General features: G+C 41.9%; 1 protein-coding gene across 1 annotated transcript; it reads right to left on the bottom strand.

Annotated features, from left to right (window-relative positions):
• Nucleotides 1-1,538: 1,538 nt before the first annotated feature.
• LOC144030932 (uncharacterized) lies at nt 1,539-15,115 on the bottom strand. The gene is made up of 4 exons (XM_077537602.1): nt 14,693-15,115; nt 11,197-11,874; nt 9,692-9,851; nt 1,539-8,273 (listed from the first exon to the last, which is right to left on the bottom strand). The coding sequence occupies exons 2-4, from the start codon at nt 11,863-11,865 to the stop codon at nt 2,071-2,073; spliced, it is 7,032 nt and encodes a 2,343-aa protein (XP_077393728.1). The 5' UTR covers nt 11,866-11,874; nt 14,693-15,115; the 3' UTR covers nt 1,539-2,070.
• Between the last annotated feature and the right edge of the window lie 431 nt (nt 15,116-15,546).

Below are 15,546 nucleotides of genomic sequence, written 5' to 3'. Positions count from 1 at the left end.
ATTATAATGACCCCTCCACTCTCTTTTTATGTATGGGGGGTGTGAGGGAGGAGCTTCACTTCCCCTCACTCTGGGTGGACTTTAGCAGCTTCAGCATTAGCACCATAAGGATTAACCTTCTCGATTGGTGCTCACATGAAATGTCAATTGCATGTGTCAGACAGCATTAAGGAGTATCACCCACCCTGAACTGGTGTCAACTGCAGCTGACTGGCTATTATTATATCTGTCACACTGTGCTGAGCTTCTGATTTGTGAATTTTTGTCCAATATTTTTGTCCTAATAATTTAATGTATTTATTATTATTATTATTATTATTATTATTATTATTATTATACATTTTATTCCAAATGTTTGTGTATTTTTTTTGTCTAAAATTATTGTCTTTTTGAGTAATTTTATCATTTTATGATTAGTGTTTTTTTTTCCTTAATATTTTTGCTCAAATGTATATATATTTTTGTCGTTTCTGTCTCATACTGTAGTTTTGTAACCTGACAATAGCCAGATGGTATCCATCTGGTAAATCTCCACAGTAATTTCCTCGTGAAAAGGCGGGACATTGTGTACAATAATTTGAGTAGATTGGACGATGTGACATTCTACACGTTTGTTTTAACCAGTCATGGCCACGGGTGAAAATTTCGTGTTCGTTCTTGTCGAAGGGGGGGAAAGCACGAACATCTTACCAGCTAGAAATGCACGAAGCGTCCTTTGCTGTTCAACATTCAATAAGGAAACGGTGAGTAAACTGAGAGAACTGAATTGTAGCGTTCATTCGTCCATGTTGGGTTTGTTTGATAGCCCCTGCGTCAACGCTGGCTTCCTGGTTTCGTCACAGTTGCATATCCCGCCCCCAAACACAATGTCGCTCTGTGACTGGTCCGAACCACCAGTGTTTCAGGAACGGCGGTTTTCTGCGGGAGCGGAACAAGATGTATTCTCTAGAGTTTGTGAAGTCACAAATACCGCAAGAATTCATCTTGCGAGAGCAAGGTTAGTAGTTTTGTATTTTGACAGCATGGTGGTCTAGGAGTTAGCACGTTTGTGTAATTTACCCCTAATGCTTGTATTGTTTTATTATGTGTATTTATTTCCTAATCTTTCTGCAAAATTTGAAATTTTGTAATATTTGTTCAATTATCAGTGTATTTTATTTGGTATTAGTTTCTAACAGTTATGTATTTTCCATATTATTACATATATTTATAATATTTTATCCTTTTTTTGTCTTTTAGTTTTGCATTTTGGCATCACGGTGAGAAAGTGGCAATTGTATTGAGTTGTACAGTAGTATAATAATCAGGAATGAAGAGAGTTGAAAGTCACATGTTCTGCAGCTACTACCCTTGTGAAAGTCATAAGTCCTCAAAGTTGCTGAAGGCATAAGCAGTTGTCATTAAATTCATTCATTCTGTCTTTGCATATCTTCACAGGTCCTGGGCGTGCTGAAGCCATTCCTTTATCTGTTACTCATCTTTCAATCCAATATGGACAAAAATGCAGTCTATTCAAATTGCAAATATCAGTCTGTACAGATAGAAAAATACTTTATTGAATTATTTACATATTTGTACATATTTTGTCACAATTCAGGCCTTTCACAATTTGTTGAAAATGGTCACTTTATTGTGCATTGGGGGGGAAAGGCAGTACAGTGCAATGGAATTAGCAGACTATAAAACATACTGTTTGGCAGAAAATCAATTACAAGAACATTAAAATGTGAGGTAGTTTAATTTTTTTCACATATGAGGTGGTTCTTATTTAGCACGAAATCATCCCAGAAAGAATCACAGGTAAAGCGGTGTACACACATGTTCGGGGCAAGTTTTCACTTCCTGCTATCAATGTCGGTGAAGGCCTGATTGTCAGATGGCTCTTAAAGATTATCCTAAGCAATTATCCTATGGTGTGGTGGGAGTTAAGAATGATTCCTTCCCGATCTGCTCTGGGCCAACCAACAATAATCGGTTTAGTGGTTGAAATTAATAAAAGATAATTTTTACATTTTAAAAATCTCTTAAGATGTTAAACATATGTATGCGTATACCCGCTAAGGCTACTAGTTATAGAATATGACAGTACTGTCCACAACTCACATTCATTGCATCTGTGGAGTCTTGTGACTGGTGCCTGCCACTTGAGTTCCCCCTTGCCCTCACACCGGCCGAGGACTCTCCTCCCTCAGGGTGCACTTTTCTTTCCGCCATTTTAAACTCCACCGATGTGAAAGATGAAAGGCTGCCAGTTTTGTTGGCCCATGTTTTGGAGGTGTCAATCACTGGCGACACCCTGAAGCCTCTCCCTTTCACGTTGTGTGTGTCTTTGTCCCAGCCTCTGTCACTAATGTTGTCCGGGAATGGGTCTGAGTCGCTTCCATGTGGCATGGTAAAGTAGCTGCACCTTGGGGGTTGAGGTTTAGCCAGTTCTTCCAGCTCAGATGAAGATATAGCTGCAAGAAGTGTGTGCTGTCTTATTTTGTGAGTCTTGGACTCCTCGCTAGAGTTCTCTGTGTCTTCAGAGGTGCTGTCCAAATCCCTGTACATGCCCTCATAAACAGGCGGTGAATTTCTTATCAGATGGTTTTCCTTGAGCAACCATCGACCTTGGTCAATCAAGACCCCGTCACTGGGTTCTGGGTTCTGTACTACATTGGGGGCTGGGTCATTGTCTACCTTTTTGCAGCAAGACAAAGCCTCCCTCAAGCCTTTGGTAAGGGAGGCACTTGAAGAGACACTCCCACTTTCGGTATGACTTTTGGATATTTTGGAGGTAGCCGATTCAAGGTTAGTTCTTTCAGTCAAGTCTTCTGGCGGTCTCTCCGAAGCCTCTTCATTACTGTCCGAAGTGATGGCCACAGAGTCTAGGCTTTGATATCCACCGCTTTCCAAACTTTCTGGTCTGTAGTCTGATAAATCTGAGGTGATTGGACTCTGGAGGCATTTTAAACCATACGTGCAATCTCTTTGGCTTTCTGGGTTTATGTTTTTCTTCATTTCTGTGATTTGAGCACTATCTGGCTCTATCCTAATGTTGCCGTAGTTGTCGTATGTAAATATAAGCGAGGAAGACTGCAATGCGGAGTTTACAAAGTCCAGGAGTTCTTGTGATATTTGCACCGGGTGGCTAAGGCTGTTACTTTGGTCCTGAGGGTGGATCCCTGCCTCATTTTCATGAGCGGTGTCCTCCTCAAAGCGCTCATCAGACAAATACTCTACCGGTGATTCAGTGCCATATTCCATGTTTGAATGATGTTTCTCACCGGACACCTTCTGTGGGCTTGTAGAAAAAGTCTCAACAGGAACACTAGCTGTAACTTCTACCTCTGAATTTGCTTCTTGGGAACATTTATCACTCAAGTCCTCAGCACCATCATCTTCACTCTCTGCTTCAGTTCGTGTCACATGTGGCTTCTCAACTTTCTTTCCAGAGCCTTCCGGAGAACAGATGTCATCCTCACCCAGATGTTCTGTCTGTTCCGTTAGATTGTCTTGCTCTTCATCTACAGTAGGTTCAGGTACAACTGCATCACCATAACCCTTTTCAATGCTATCTCCACTTAAGACCTCATCTCCTTTGTTTTCCAGGTTTTCCTCAATGCCATCCTTTTCCCCATGTTGAGCTTCTATATTATCTTCTTTCTTGTCGCCCACTTCTTCAACTCCGTCACTTGGGATACTTGCTGAACCATGTACCTCTGGATTCGGTTCTTGAAAACAGCCCGAGTCATCTTCATTATCTGTTTCAGTTGGTGTACCACTTGGCTTCTCTTCCTCTCCAGAACTTTCTTTTAGACAAGTGCCCTCCTCATACTCATCCAGCTTCTCTGTCTGTTCAATTAGATCTATATATTCCTTGATTGTATTATGTTCGGGTACGGCAACAAGACCTTCCTCATTGTTAGCTTCCGGTTGTGTATTCTCCTCAATTTCATGTTTGTCCTTTTCATTTTCACTATCATCCACCTTCTCATCCACTTCTTCAATTTCTCCTATTCTCTCATCATGTGGATGTGCTGTACCAGCTAACTTTGTATTTGCTTGGGAACATCCCAAGTCGTTTTCACTCTCTGCTTCAGCTAGTGTCTGACCGGGCATCCCCACTTGGTCTATTAATGCTTCCTCTGATCGAGTTTCTCGAGTGTCCGTCTCACAATCCTCCTTTTGCTGTTCAAGATATACTTTTTCCTCATCTTTAGTAGGTTCATGTATGCCTACATCATCATCATTAAACTTCTCGTTATTGTCCACTGTTCCTTTCTCTTGCACATTCTCCTCAATGTTATCTTTGTTATCAGTTTCCCTTACTTCATCTTCCATATAATCTTCTTTATTCACTTCTTCACTTCCCTTATCGGGGACACTTACTTTACCTAGTACTTCTGGATTTGGTTCTTGCGAACACGCCAAGTTGTCTTCACTTTTTAGTACTTCACTTGTTATACAGCTTGGCTTTTCCACTTTGTCTACAGATTTTTTATCTGGAGTCAATTCTCTCGTGTCCTCCTTATCAATTTCTAGCCACTCTGTCTGATCTATTAGATCTACTTGTTGCTTATCCGTAGTAGGTTCAGGTATGTCTACATCATCATTACCCTTCACCTTGTTGTCTTCACTTAAGACCTTTGTTCCTTCCTCTTCCATGTTTTCCTCAGTGTTATCCTCCTTTGCCTCAGCAGGGACACTTGCTGTTCCTTCTACTTCTAGGTTTGGTTCTAGGGAACATCCTAAATTGTCTTCACTTTCCACTTCAACTTGTGTTTGACCAGCCATTTTGTCTACCGATTCTTCCTCTTTACAATTTTCTCGATTATCCTCCTCATCCTCCTCCAGTTTCTCTGTCTGTTTGACGAGATTACCTTCTTTTTTGTCACCCATAATTTGTTCAGGTATGTCTACATTACCCATTTCATTGTGAACCTCATTGAAGACCCCTGTTCCTTCCGCTTCCATATTTTCCTCAATGCAATGTTCATCATCCTGCATCTTGTTGTCCACTTTTTCAATGCCTTCATCAAGTTCATTTGCTGTAGCTTCTACTTCTGGATTTGGTTCTTGGTAACATTCCAAGTTATCTTCACTTTCTACTTTATCTTTTATCCAGCCAGCCTTCTTCACTTGGTCTACGGAGTTTTCTTCTGGACCAGTTTCTTGAATGTTCTCATTCTCTTCCAGCTTCTCTGGCCGTTCTAACAGATCAACTATTTCCTCATCTGTAGTAGGTTCTGCATTACCCTCCTTTTTATTATATTCATCCTTAGCCTTTCCTTTAGTGATTTTCTCTATTCGACTGTCCTCATCTTCTTTGACCACATCTCCCTCATTACCTTTACTCAAATCTGTGTCTGTGCCATCCTGTTGTGCTTCTTTGTGTTCATTTACTGTTTCATTCCCTGCCTCCTCAACTACCTTGCCTTTTTCCTCACTGTGCTTGCTCACCATCCCTTCCTTACTAGGTTCCTCTTCTTGCATCACTTCATTAAACACTGCTTCCTCCTCTGTGTAATGCTCACTTCCTTTCTGTTTCATCTCACCTTCATCCTTTGCTTCATTTGACTCCTCGGTATGACCCTCTGCACCCTTAATATTTACTTCAACTTGGGGCACCCCTGTGTCTACCAGCGACGTTTTTGGTGCTTTACTGTCATAGCCTGTTTGCTTAGCAGGTTCCTCTTCCCTCTCTAAATCCCTTGATGACCCATCAGCCTTATCATTTGTGTTTTCATGAATGCAAACATCATCATAGCATTGTTTTGAATCTTTGTCTTGCTCCATATCAGCTGATTCTGGGGAGTTTCTTTCAGGCTTTACAGCAGTGTAATCTTCTTCGGGAACTTGTTGAAGTGCTGAGGAAATCTCCATCCTAAGGTCATATGGAATATTCAGCTCCTTCATTAGCTGGTCAACAATTACACCCTGGATCCAAACTGAATCGCGTGTGTCTTGAAATTTGGGAGTGAGTGACCCTGTCTCCGGCTTTTCCCTCCAAGTTTGGAAATCCATCCAGCTCTGCAAGAACTGAGGTGACGCTCCACCGTGCAAATCAGTCAGACTCGCCCATTGCTCCTCCTGGTCCTCGATGGCAGAAATGTTCTGCAGGAACTTCAGGAGGATCATGGCTTCGGAGGTATTTTCTGAATCGTTGCTGTCACCTGTTAGACCATCTCTCAGAGCCATTACTGACAAGAATGACAGGAAGGCTTTGCAAGAGGAGCCAAACACCGAAGCCACCTGAACGGAAAAGTCAATAGGACTGCTTGATTGGTCAGATGTCATTCGCATAGACTGAATTGACGAACAAAGTTCCTGCAAGACCGGCTTCAGCTTTTCTTTGGTGCTTAAAATGTTGATTTGAGATGAAGATGATTTATTGTTTGACTCAGAAGAGTTTTTTGACAATACACAAGCATGCTGGTGGGTGGGTTCAACTTTTGGCACTGAAACATCTGTCGGTTTCTGTTCACTGAGCCAGAGGGGGACCGAGAGACAAGAAGATATCGGTCTCAAAGTATCAGGGAGAGTCTGACAGTAATCCTCTGTATCAATCTCTGTTTCCTTCTTTTCTTCACTTTCTGAATCACAACCGAGCTGAAATAAAACCTTTGTTGGTGGTTCTGGTCCATCTGAGGTTACCATGTATACCAATGGGTCTGGAATGACTTCCTCCAACCAGTTCTCAACATACTGGTGGATTTCAGAGGGGGACCGGTTGAGAGAAATCTTTGAAACACTATGTTGAGCCAACTCTGAGGATGAAAGCCTGTTGTCATTCATGGCTATGGACTTGCTGCTCTTTTTTCTTGAAGATTTTTTTAGCTTTAAAAGATCTGACACATTCTTCTTCATGGGAGGCCTGACAGATGGGGTATCCACATTGTGGCCATTATACTTGGCAGCTGCTTTATTCAAATTTTTTTCTTTGATTGAGGCTCTATGTAATGTTTCTGATTCTCTTCCACGTCTGCCGGAAGCATGAGTGTGTATTTTTTCAACTAGATTTGGGTTTGGACCACTTTTAGCGCTTTCTGTTGAACTGAGGCTCTTTTTTACAGCATTGGCATTCCTATTGAGCTTGTCCGCTGATGACCGTATTTGCTTTTTATCCATTAATCTTGACTGTGACCTCTTGTTCGTGTCTGACTTTTTGTGTAGTGGAGTTCTTGTTTTTTTCTCAATTTTGGCTTCATTCTTTGATAACGAAGATGGGTTGTTTGCCATCTGGAGTGTTGGGGACATTGGCTCTGACGACAATGACAACATCTCCTCTATCTGTCTTTGGAGTGAGTCAGCAGTTGGCTGCTGCAAGCTAAAGTCAATGTCATTACTGGATGAATAGGGCCCTGAGGCTATGGACTGGTGACTTTGTGGCACTGGAGAAGAATGTTGCAAAGATGTATCATCTGTCCCCTCATTTGCAAGGTAATTGTTGCAGCAGCCCTGACTCTCATAAATACGCATCACACTCTCTCGAACCTCCATCCCATCATTTTCTATCTTGAGGACCTCGGCTACTCCTACGGATTTCAGGAGGGATGTGTTACCTTCCAGAACAGTTTTCCGAGGCTGTGGGACCGTTTGATTAGTGCTGCTGTGTCTGACCCTGCAGTATCCCTCCATTGTGTCTCCTTCAGTAGTCTTCTCCAAATATGAATAATGGCCCAGGGTGCTCTCTTGGACCTCGGACTCTGTCAGCATCTTCACACTCTCAAAAGACACCTCCTTCTTTACACGATGAGGGCCTGGAGTTGGGGTTCGTCTGAACTTTTTCTTTGCTTCCCCCTCATTATTAAAGCTGACCTTCCCTCCATTTGCTGGAGGCTGGTTTGCCTCTTTTGCCTCATCTTCACGCATGTCAGAAGGTCCTTTGGCAATGTAGATGTTTGAGTCAGGTGAGATGTTACCTGACTCTGTGACTGAGGCACAAACTGTCCTCCTCCTAAGGCTGGAGCGGCTGACTGTGGTAGTCCAGTGGAGCATCTCCTCCTCTTTGATGGTAAGACGCACTTTCATCTCTACAGTCATGCTGCCATCTTGGTTCACCCGGAAAGATTTCTCGATGTCGTCGTCCTGAGGTAGGATGCAGGTGTCGCGCTGGTGAGTCGCTGTTCTGGATCCACATGTCTCTAAGCATGCAGGGTTCAATTCTGGTGACCTAGCGTGACTGTTTGCACTTTCCTTCCAAGACTTGTTTATCTGGTTGATGATATACTGCTCAGATGACAGAGAAAAATTCCTGGAGCATCTTCCACTGGAGACTGGTCTGTGGTTGTCTTTTGGTACACAAAGATGGGAAAGATCATTATTACTCAGGTGGTAAGGTGGTAAATGAGTTATATTCATTTATATGAGTTTGTAGGCCAGATGGTTACTGTGGGCTCTAATTTAAAACAGAAGTACATTATTATGTGAAATTGACTTTTTGATAAATGGAATTATATACGAATAGTTGCGTCTCTGGAATGCTTACCTATTCATTGGTAGAGGTGGGAATCTTGGGGCACCTCACGATTCGATTGCGATTACGATTCAGAGGCTACGATTCGATTATAAAACGATTATTGATTTCCCCCCAGGCAGCAGAAAAAAAACAATGTATTTTGGTGCTTTTAATGTTTCGTACATGTTATACTTGACATAAAAGAATAGTGTTCAAGAATGAAGCATTTAACCTGAAGGGATTAATAGGCATAAGGCTATAATCATAGTTTTAAATAGTTGAGCTTTAGTTTTAAGTTTTAAAATAATGAATAATTGTTCTATTAATCATGATTTCAATCTCAATCAAAATAATCGTAATTATTATTTTTCCCATAATCATCCAGCCATACTGAGTAGGGGTGTTGCGGTATAAGCGGTAAATTGAATATAAGGCGCGAAATTTCCCCAAAGATTTCTGCGAGACGAGAAATAAGGTGTTTAAAGTCTAATGTTCATTCTTGATTCTTTAACACTGTCACGCCGCCACCGGCGTGACGGCCCATGCTTTTGTTTTGTTATCCATGTTTCCTGTTTTACTTTGAAAACTCTAACTCTCATCTCACCCCAGGTCACTTGCCCTTCCTGCCGCTCCATAATTACCGGTCCCCGCCCATGATTACCAACACCTGCCACCAATCAAGACTCACAATAAAAGCCATCTGCATTCTCCCCTCAGTGCCGAAGTGTCACAGTCAGTGCATGGAAGTGTCCCACAGTCCTTATGTCCTCGTTCATGTTGCCAAGTGTTTTTGCCTTGTTTTTGTGCCTTTTCCTCCCCAGTGGAGCGCCTTTTGTTACCCCTTTTGCCTTGTTCCCTTTTTCCTCCCTCGCGGAGCGCTTTTCGTTGTCCCCAGTACCTTTTGCCTGTTTTTTCCTCCCTAGTGGAGCGCTTTTTGTTCTCCACTTTTTTGCTTCCCTGTTCTCCTCTCAGCTTGAGAGGAGACACCTGTTGGCCGGAAATAAACCTGCTGCCTTGGTGGCTTACCTTACGCCTGCGTCTGAGTCCTACCTTACCTCGTCATGTCAAACATGTCTTCATTACAAATGTGAAGCTAAAGGCTCTGATTAGGTGAAGCATGTGGCTTTAAACAAGACATACAGTGAGACTTAGGACGACTGTGGCTGACTGCACAACAGTGTTATACACAAAAGGTATTTATATATATTTTTATTTTTTTTTAATGGCCAAAATGACTGACTGAACACTTACGAGCTTGATGCTGTAGTATGGACGGTTGCCCTGTTTCCATGATCATTGCCTGGACCGTCTGGCTTGTCTTTTGGAAACTGTGATTGCTGAGCCTGTAAGGCTCATTGCCTGCTGCCACTAGGAATCCAGAGCACAAGATTAGAGCAGCCAGACCTCCGATCTGCAAAAAAAGGAAAGATGTTTTAGGACATCAGCACCAACAGCCTCTGTTGTGACAACTGACAACTCATGCATGTCATGACAAGAATAGTGACTATACTGACATCACTAAGGCTTCAATTTTCCAATGCTCTGGCAGAATTGGTTTTGACCAGAGAAAGCTTGGTGGTGTTTGGTATACTTGGCAACCACGGGATTTATAAGTATGCGTATTTGGTGAACTTGTCGTTTTGGGGAGGTTGGTAATATTGATTGTTCGGGAATCCTAAGTCTAAGATAACCACTTCTGATTGGTGCTCATTTGGTTGAATTTCCTCGTAGGAGGCCCTGGAATTTGCTCAATAAGGCTGCTTCAAATCATAATGGCCAACTTTGTGTTTAATTTCAGGAATCAGTCTTTGAGATATTTGTTTTCCTCAAATACACTGACCAGATATGGGAAAACCAGGTCGAGAAAGTAAAAGTCCTGCCAGTTTGGCTTTAGCCACAGGTGCTTCTTGTAATGACTTTGTTTACCTGCCGGATGAGTACAAGCACCTGTAGCTAAAACCAAACTGTGGAGGCAGGGTTTTTTACTCTCTGGATTTCCCATCTCTGTTCCCAACTGTTGGGTCAGGACCCAAAAGTGGGTCTTGGACTCATTTTGGGTGGGTCGTGGACAGCTAGAAAAAAAGTTACATGCATGTGTACTGATTTGATGTTGATTCCCCTCCTTGGTACAGTACCTAACAGGACAGTACATGAAAAATCCTTTATAATTCTAAAAAGTCAGTTGCGACTTTGCAACAACAGGACGATGCGGGTTCCAAATAGTGTTGTTCCGATACCGATACTGGTATCGGCAGAGGTGCCGATACTGCATTAAAACAGTGGTATCGGTGACTACTCACAAGTAACATGCCGATACCATTAATTCCAACTCTAATATAGGATTTTGGATGCAGCATCTTGTGTCTTGCTCGTGCACGACATTCACTGGTATGTGACATGTTCACTGCATGCCGATCTAAGATATCCTATTGGCCCTTGAATGCTCTGAACCAATGGCAAGACAGCTTTTTCATGTTGAGGAAAAAAAAATCCGCTAAATTTCGTGTTAATTGTGGAAACTATTTGGCACAGCTAAAATACGCTACATACACAAAATGAGTAATGTTCAGCTTCCGGGAAATTTCAGGATACCTGTGAAATACATAATAATAATCTTTTCAAATGAACTTATTTGAGCTTCTCTAAACTTTCGAATGCCCATGTTCAAATGATTCCAAGAAGGCCTTCATGTTGTCTGGTGCTCGGACCTCAGCGACTCCCTCAAGCATCGACATCAATATTAGTCAAGTACTCACTCTTCTTCCATCGACAGAGTAGAGTTTGAGCACTGGAAACTGCAGAATCTGTGAGAGGTAGTCCAGCAAAGCATCAAAGGTGGGCGCTGTCCTTTTCTGCAGCACAATCGTGCGTCTCACGTTGGGGTCTTTATTCTTGATAACCACAAGCCTCCTCGGCGTCCTGACGGCCACTCGCTCTGGAACCTTCGCCGGCCTGCCGCTGCTATCGTCCCCCCTACCAATGGAGCTGAACTGGAGTCCTTGGCGCCTCCTCCGACTTGCACTGTAGGCTCTGGGCGTGTTCCAGGGCACCTGTCGCCGGTTTACCTCCTCCAAGTTGAGTGGCTTGACCCGCTTCTGGTCGGAGCACAGATATGACCCCCCGTCCTGCAAATCCTCCAATCCCTTCACCAGGTGGGTCCCTCGGGGTGTGGTGATAGTCCGCACACCAAAGGGCAGAGGCACTTTTTTGGAAAGGGCGTCCAGGAGGGCGTCAAAGGTCTTGAAGGTACGAGCGTTGATGACCACGCGGTGCCCGCCGAATGTATGATCACCACTTTTGTAGAAGCACAAACGCTTTGGCACTGACGGGTCGGTCATAGGCTGTACCGATCGGGAGGGTTGCGTAGGCTCGCTGGCTGGGGAAGCTGCCTGGATGGGCTTCTCAAGGGTGGGTGTGTTGCTCATTTTGAGTGACTGTGGAGAAAACACAAATGGTACAGTTGTTGAAATGTATAATGCACTCAAATAATGGAAATAGAAAGTAGCGGGTTATTACTATTACATTATTGGGAGCGTATGAGAGAGAGGGGGACATTTGTTTTTTGTTTTGTTTTGTTTGTTCACAATAGATGTACTTTTGGATGTAACAGCTGCTACCAAAATGTCTTATTTGGTCAATAGGTAGGCACTAATAAGCTTGGCTCGGCCTACTCCTTTTGACCATTAGGTTGTCTTTGTAAGTTGCTGCTCTGTGGTGCTCAGTTGCTCAAATAAAATAAAATGAAATTAAAATATTGTTGCGCTGTAAGATTTAACATTGATGCTATCACACAGTTATTAATTTAACACCGCATGTGGTATTGTTGTTTGCATCAGAAGAAATATGGTGACATGGAAGTACAAACCCCTTGACAAAACTGACAACAAATGCATTTTTAAGACAGTTTTGCCTAAATAAGCACTTGGGCACGGTGGTGTCATTTTCAGTCGACACCAAGTGGCAAAGGGGCATGGGTAAAAACGTGACATGGATAAAAACGGGTCAATTTGGCTGCTTCATATTTTACAATACTGTGTTCAGACTCGCGGGGGTGCTTAGAACATATTACGGGAAAGTTTTTTTGTTTGTTTGTTTACTTCCCCTTTAAGGAGGCTACTGTTCACTTTTACTGTAGTTACCTTTTAAGATCAACAAATTTGCATTTAACATTTAGAACTGTTTATTGTTAAACATTTCTTTAGGCACAACATTTTAATTGAATCATTATTTAAGTATATGTTCCTATACTTAAACACAGTGTTAATGTTAAGACTGCATACAGTGGCTTGTAGTATTAATATCAAATATACTTTTTAGGAATAACACCTCTGTCTCATTTTTGTTAATCATTACCTACTACACTACTGTATTTAATGTTGGTCATTAGGGGTGTTAAAAAAAGAAAAATCGATTCGGCGATATATCGCGATACTACATCGCGCGATTCTCGAATCGATTCAATAAAAAAAATCGTTTTTTGTTTTTTTTTAGAATTATTCATTCGGTAGTCTTACTGATTCAACGTCTTATCATCATTGCCTTTTTTGTGTGTGTGTGTGTGTGTGTGTGTGTGTGTGTGTGTGTGTGTGAATCCATTTTTAAACTTCCATTTTTAATGGAAAAATATTCAACAAAACGTCTGACTTCGGGTTAGGATTCACACCTTGAGCATGGAAGAATGTTATATGAACGGAACATTAAGCCTTAATATTTTATTTTAATGCTGTTCAAACATGAAACAGATTACAACCTCTAAGACTGAAATTTCAGATAAATAAATAATACATTTTCATATAAATCTTACACTCTACAAGCTTACTGATTAGTATTTTCTAAATTTGAATGAAAAAAAATCGCAACAATCGACTTATAAATTCGTATCGGGATTAATCGGTATCGAATCGAATCGTGACCTGTGAATCGTGATACGAATCGAATCGTCAGGTACTAGGCAATTCACACCCCTATTGGTCATTATAGAGGTACTTGGAGAGCTATCCAAGTACTTTTTGAGGTGTAGTCAGAGAACAGTTGCTTTACGGTGTTTTAGGTGGGTCATGGGTGAGCTAGTGCCTAGCCTTTCCCATCTGACTTGGGGGTGAAGGTCTGGACAGCCAAATGTCGGGGCACATACAGACAAACAAGTATTGGTATTCACAAATATGGGTACACATTTTGGAATGTGGGAAGTACCCAGAGAAAACCCGCATGTGGGCGGCGTGGCAGAGTGGTCGTCTTGCAAGCCAGGGGTTGTGGTTTTGATCGATCACATGTCATTGTGACCACATTGAAGTATCCTTGAGCATGATACTGAAACACCTGATGCTGTGTCATTAGTAGGTTAATGAGTTATCTCGCCGAGCTCTTGCACCCCTACACACCTGCCCGGTGCCTCAGGTCAGCAGACCAGACTCAATTGGAGGTATTGAGGGCTAAGCGGAGACTTAGAGGAGATCGAGCCTTTGCTGTTGCCGGTCCCTCCCTTTGGAACGACCTTCCACTAAATATTAGGCAGTCCCCCTCGTTATCCTCTTTTAAAAGACGTCTTAAAACACATCTGTATTCTTTGGCTTTTGGCGCAACATGAGACTTGTTCTTGGTGTTTTGTGGTGTGTATGAGTTTGATGTTTAGTCTACTTATTTATGTATTTATTTATCTCTTTATTCACTACTTCTTATTTGTTCACTGATGTATAATTAATTTACTTGTAAAAAAAAACCAACAACAACAAAAAAACAAACCTGTATTCACACTTCAAAATGTTTGCTTTGTTCTTGTTTACTGCAAAACTAATGTTTATGTACAGCACTTTGTATACAGCAACGCCTGTTCTTAAAGCGCTTTATAAATAAAGTTGAGTTGAGTTGAGTTGAGTTGAGTAGTTGAATTTAAAGCACTTTGGGGATCTTGTAAGGTGGAAAACCGCTACATAAATCACTCAAGTACGAGGAGGACATGCCAGCTCCCAAAGGGAGGACTCGAGCCGAGATTCACAACTAGAGTGTCTTGGCTGTGAGGCAGACATGCTAACCACTTTCAAACACGATGGTGGAACGTTCATAAAGAAGTAAAAAATATATATAAATCAAAATAATATCCTCGCTTAATTTGTTTTTAGGATAACCACCTCCGCTACTTTGACCAATACAACAAGCCTCAAAAGAAACAAATAAGACCATATGAATGGATGTTAATTTGTATAAAAGAGGCCTCTAGGCACAACAGGAAATCTGCAAATGCAAGGATCTTACCTTATTTCTCACATTGTGGCCAATTTAAAAGAGTGTCCAGTCCTTGTCCGAGCTACAGAGAAAGCCTCTCATCCTTGTGTGTGCGTGTGTGCAAGGGCTATTTTAAGACTGCAGTACTGTAGCCAATTTGCTTAATCTTTGCTTAGCATTTCACTATAAGGCAACACAAAAAAATAAAATAATGTAAAAAAAAGACATTGTCTAACACCTATAACAGTTTTGAAAAGAGCGGGATGATTTGAATACCAAATTATGTAACTCCATAAAAATAAAGAAAACTCATCTCTGGTCTCATTAACCACAAATATAGGCCCTATGTAGTAAAGTTGTAGACAATTTGCAATGTGAACGTTATTCTCAGCTCCAAAAGGTTGTTAAGGAATCCACTGTCTTACACAGGAGACAGCAGCAGTCACTGGAGCAGTTACCATTGTCGAGTAGGCTGCATAATCAGATTGGAGATTTCTTGGGCCTAATAGGGATTAGCTGGAAGATCTTGCGCACTAGCATGAGTCAGAATAAAGTTACAGCACGGCCCAAAAGCAGGTGATGAATGGGTCACCAACATTTATAAGCAATGTCAAAGCGCTATATAAAAAGCAGTCCATTTACCATTTTATATGAAAGAAATGCTTATGGTGCTCAAAGCACTTTACAATTTAAACCTCACCTCAACCCATTCACACACTCATCATACACCAGTGGTCGCTGCTGCCATGCAAGGCACTGCTAGGTCCACTGAGAGCAAATTGCTCAAGGACAAACGTGGTCAACAGGGGTGAGGATCGAACTCACAACGTCACAGATAGAAGACGACCACTCAATCACTGATCCATATAAATGTAGACTATGAA

The sequence above is a fragment of the Festucalex cinctus genome, chromosome 1 (genome assembly GCF_051991245.1).
Source record: "Festucalex cinctus isolate MCC-2025b chromosome 1, RoL_Fcin_1.0, whole genome shotgun sequence".
Lineage (NCBI taxonomy): Eukaryota > Metazoa > Chordata > Actinopteri > Syngnathiformes > Syngnathidae > Festucalex > Festucalex cinctus.
Note: the sequence above shows the minus strand (reverse complement) of the source record. Positions and strands in the feature narration are given on the sequence as shown.

Bases quoted from the DNA above. Each gene is read 5' to 3' on its own strand.
- LOC144030932 (XM_077537602.1), bottom strand. From the start codon at position 11,865: ATGAGCAACACACCCACCCTTGAGAAGCCCATCCAGGCAGCTTCCCCA. The intron at 9,852-11,196 runs GTGAGTACTTGA...CTTTTTTTGCAG, and splicing joins ACTCTGTCGATGGAAGAAGA to ATCGGAGGTCTGGCTGCTCT. The intron at 8,274-9,691 runs GTAAGTGTTCAG...GTGTACCAAAAG, and splicing joins CATACTACAGCATCAAGCTC to ACAACCACAGACCAGTCTCC.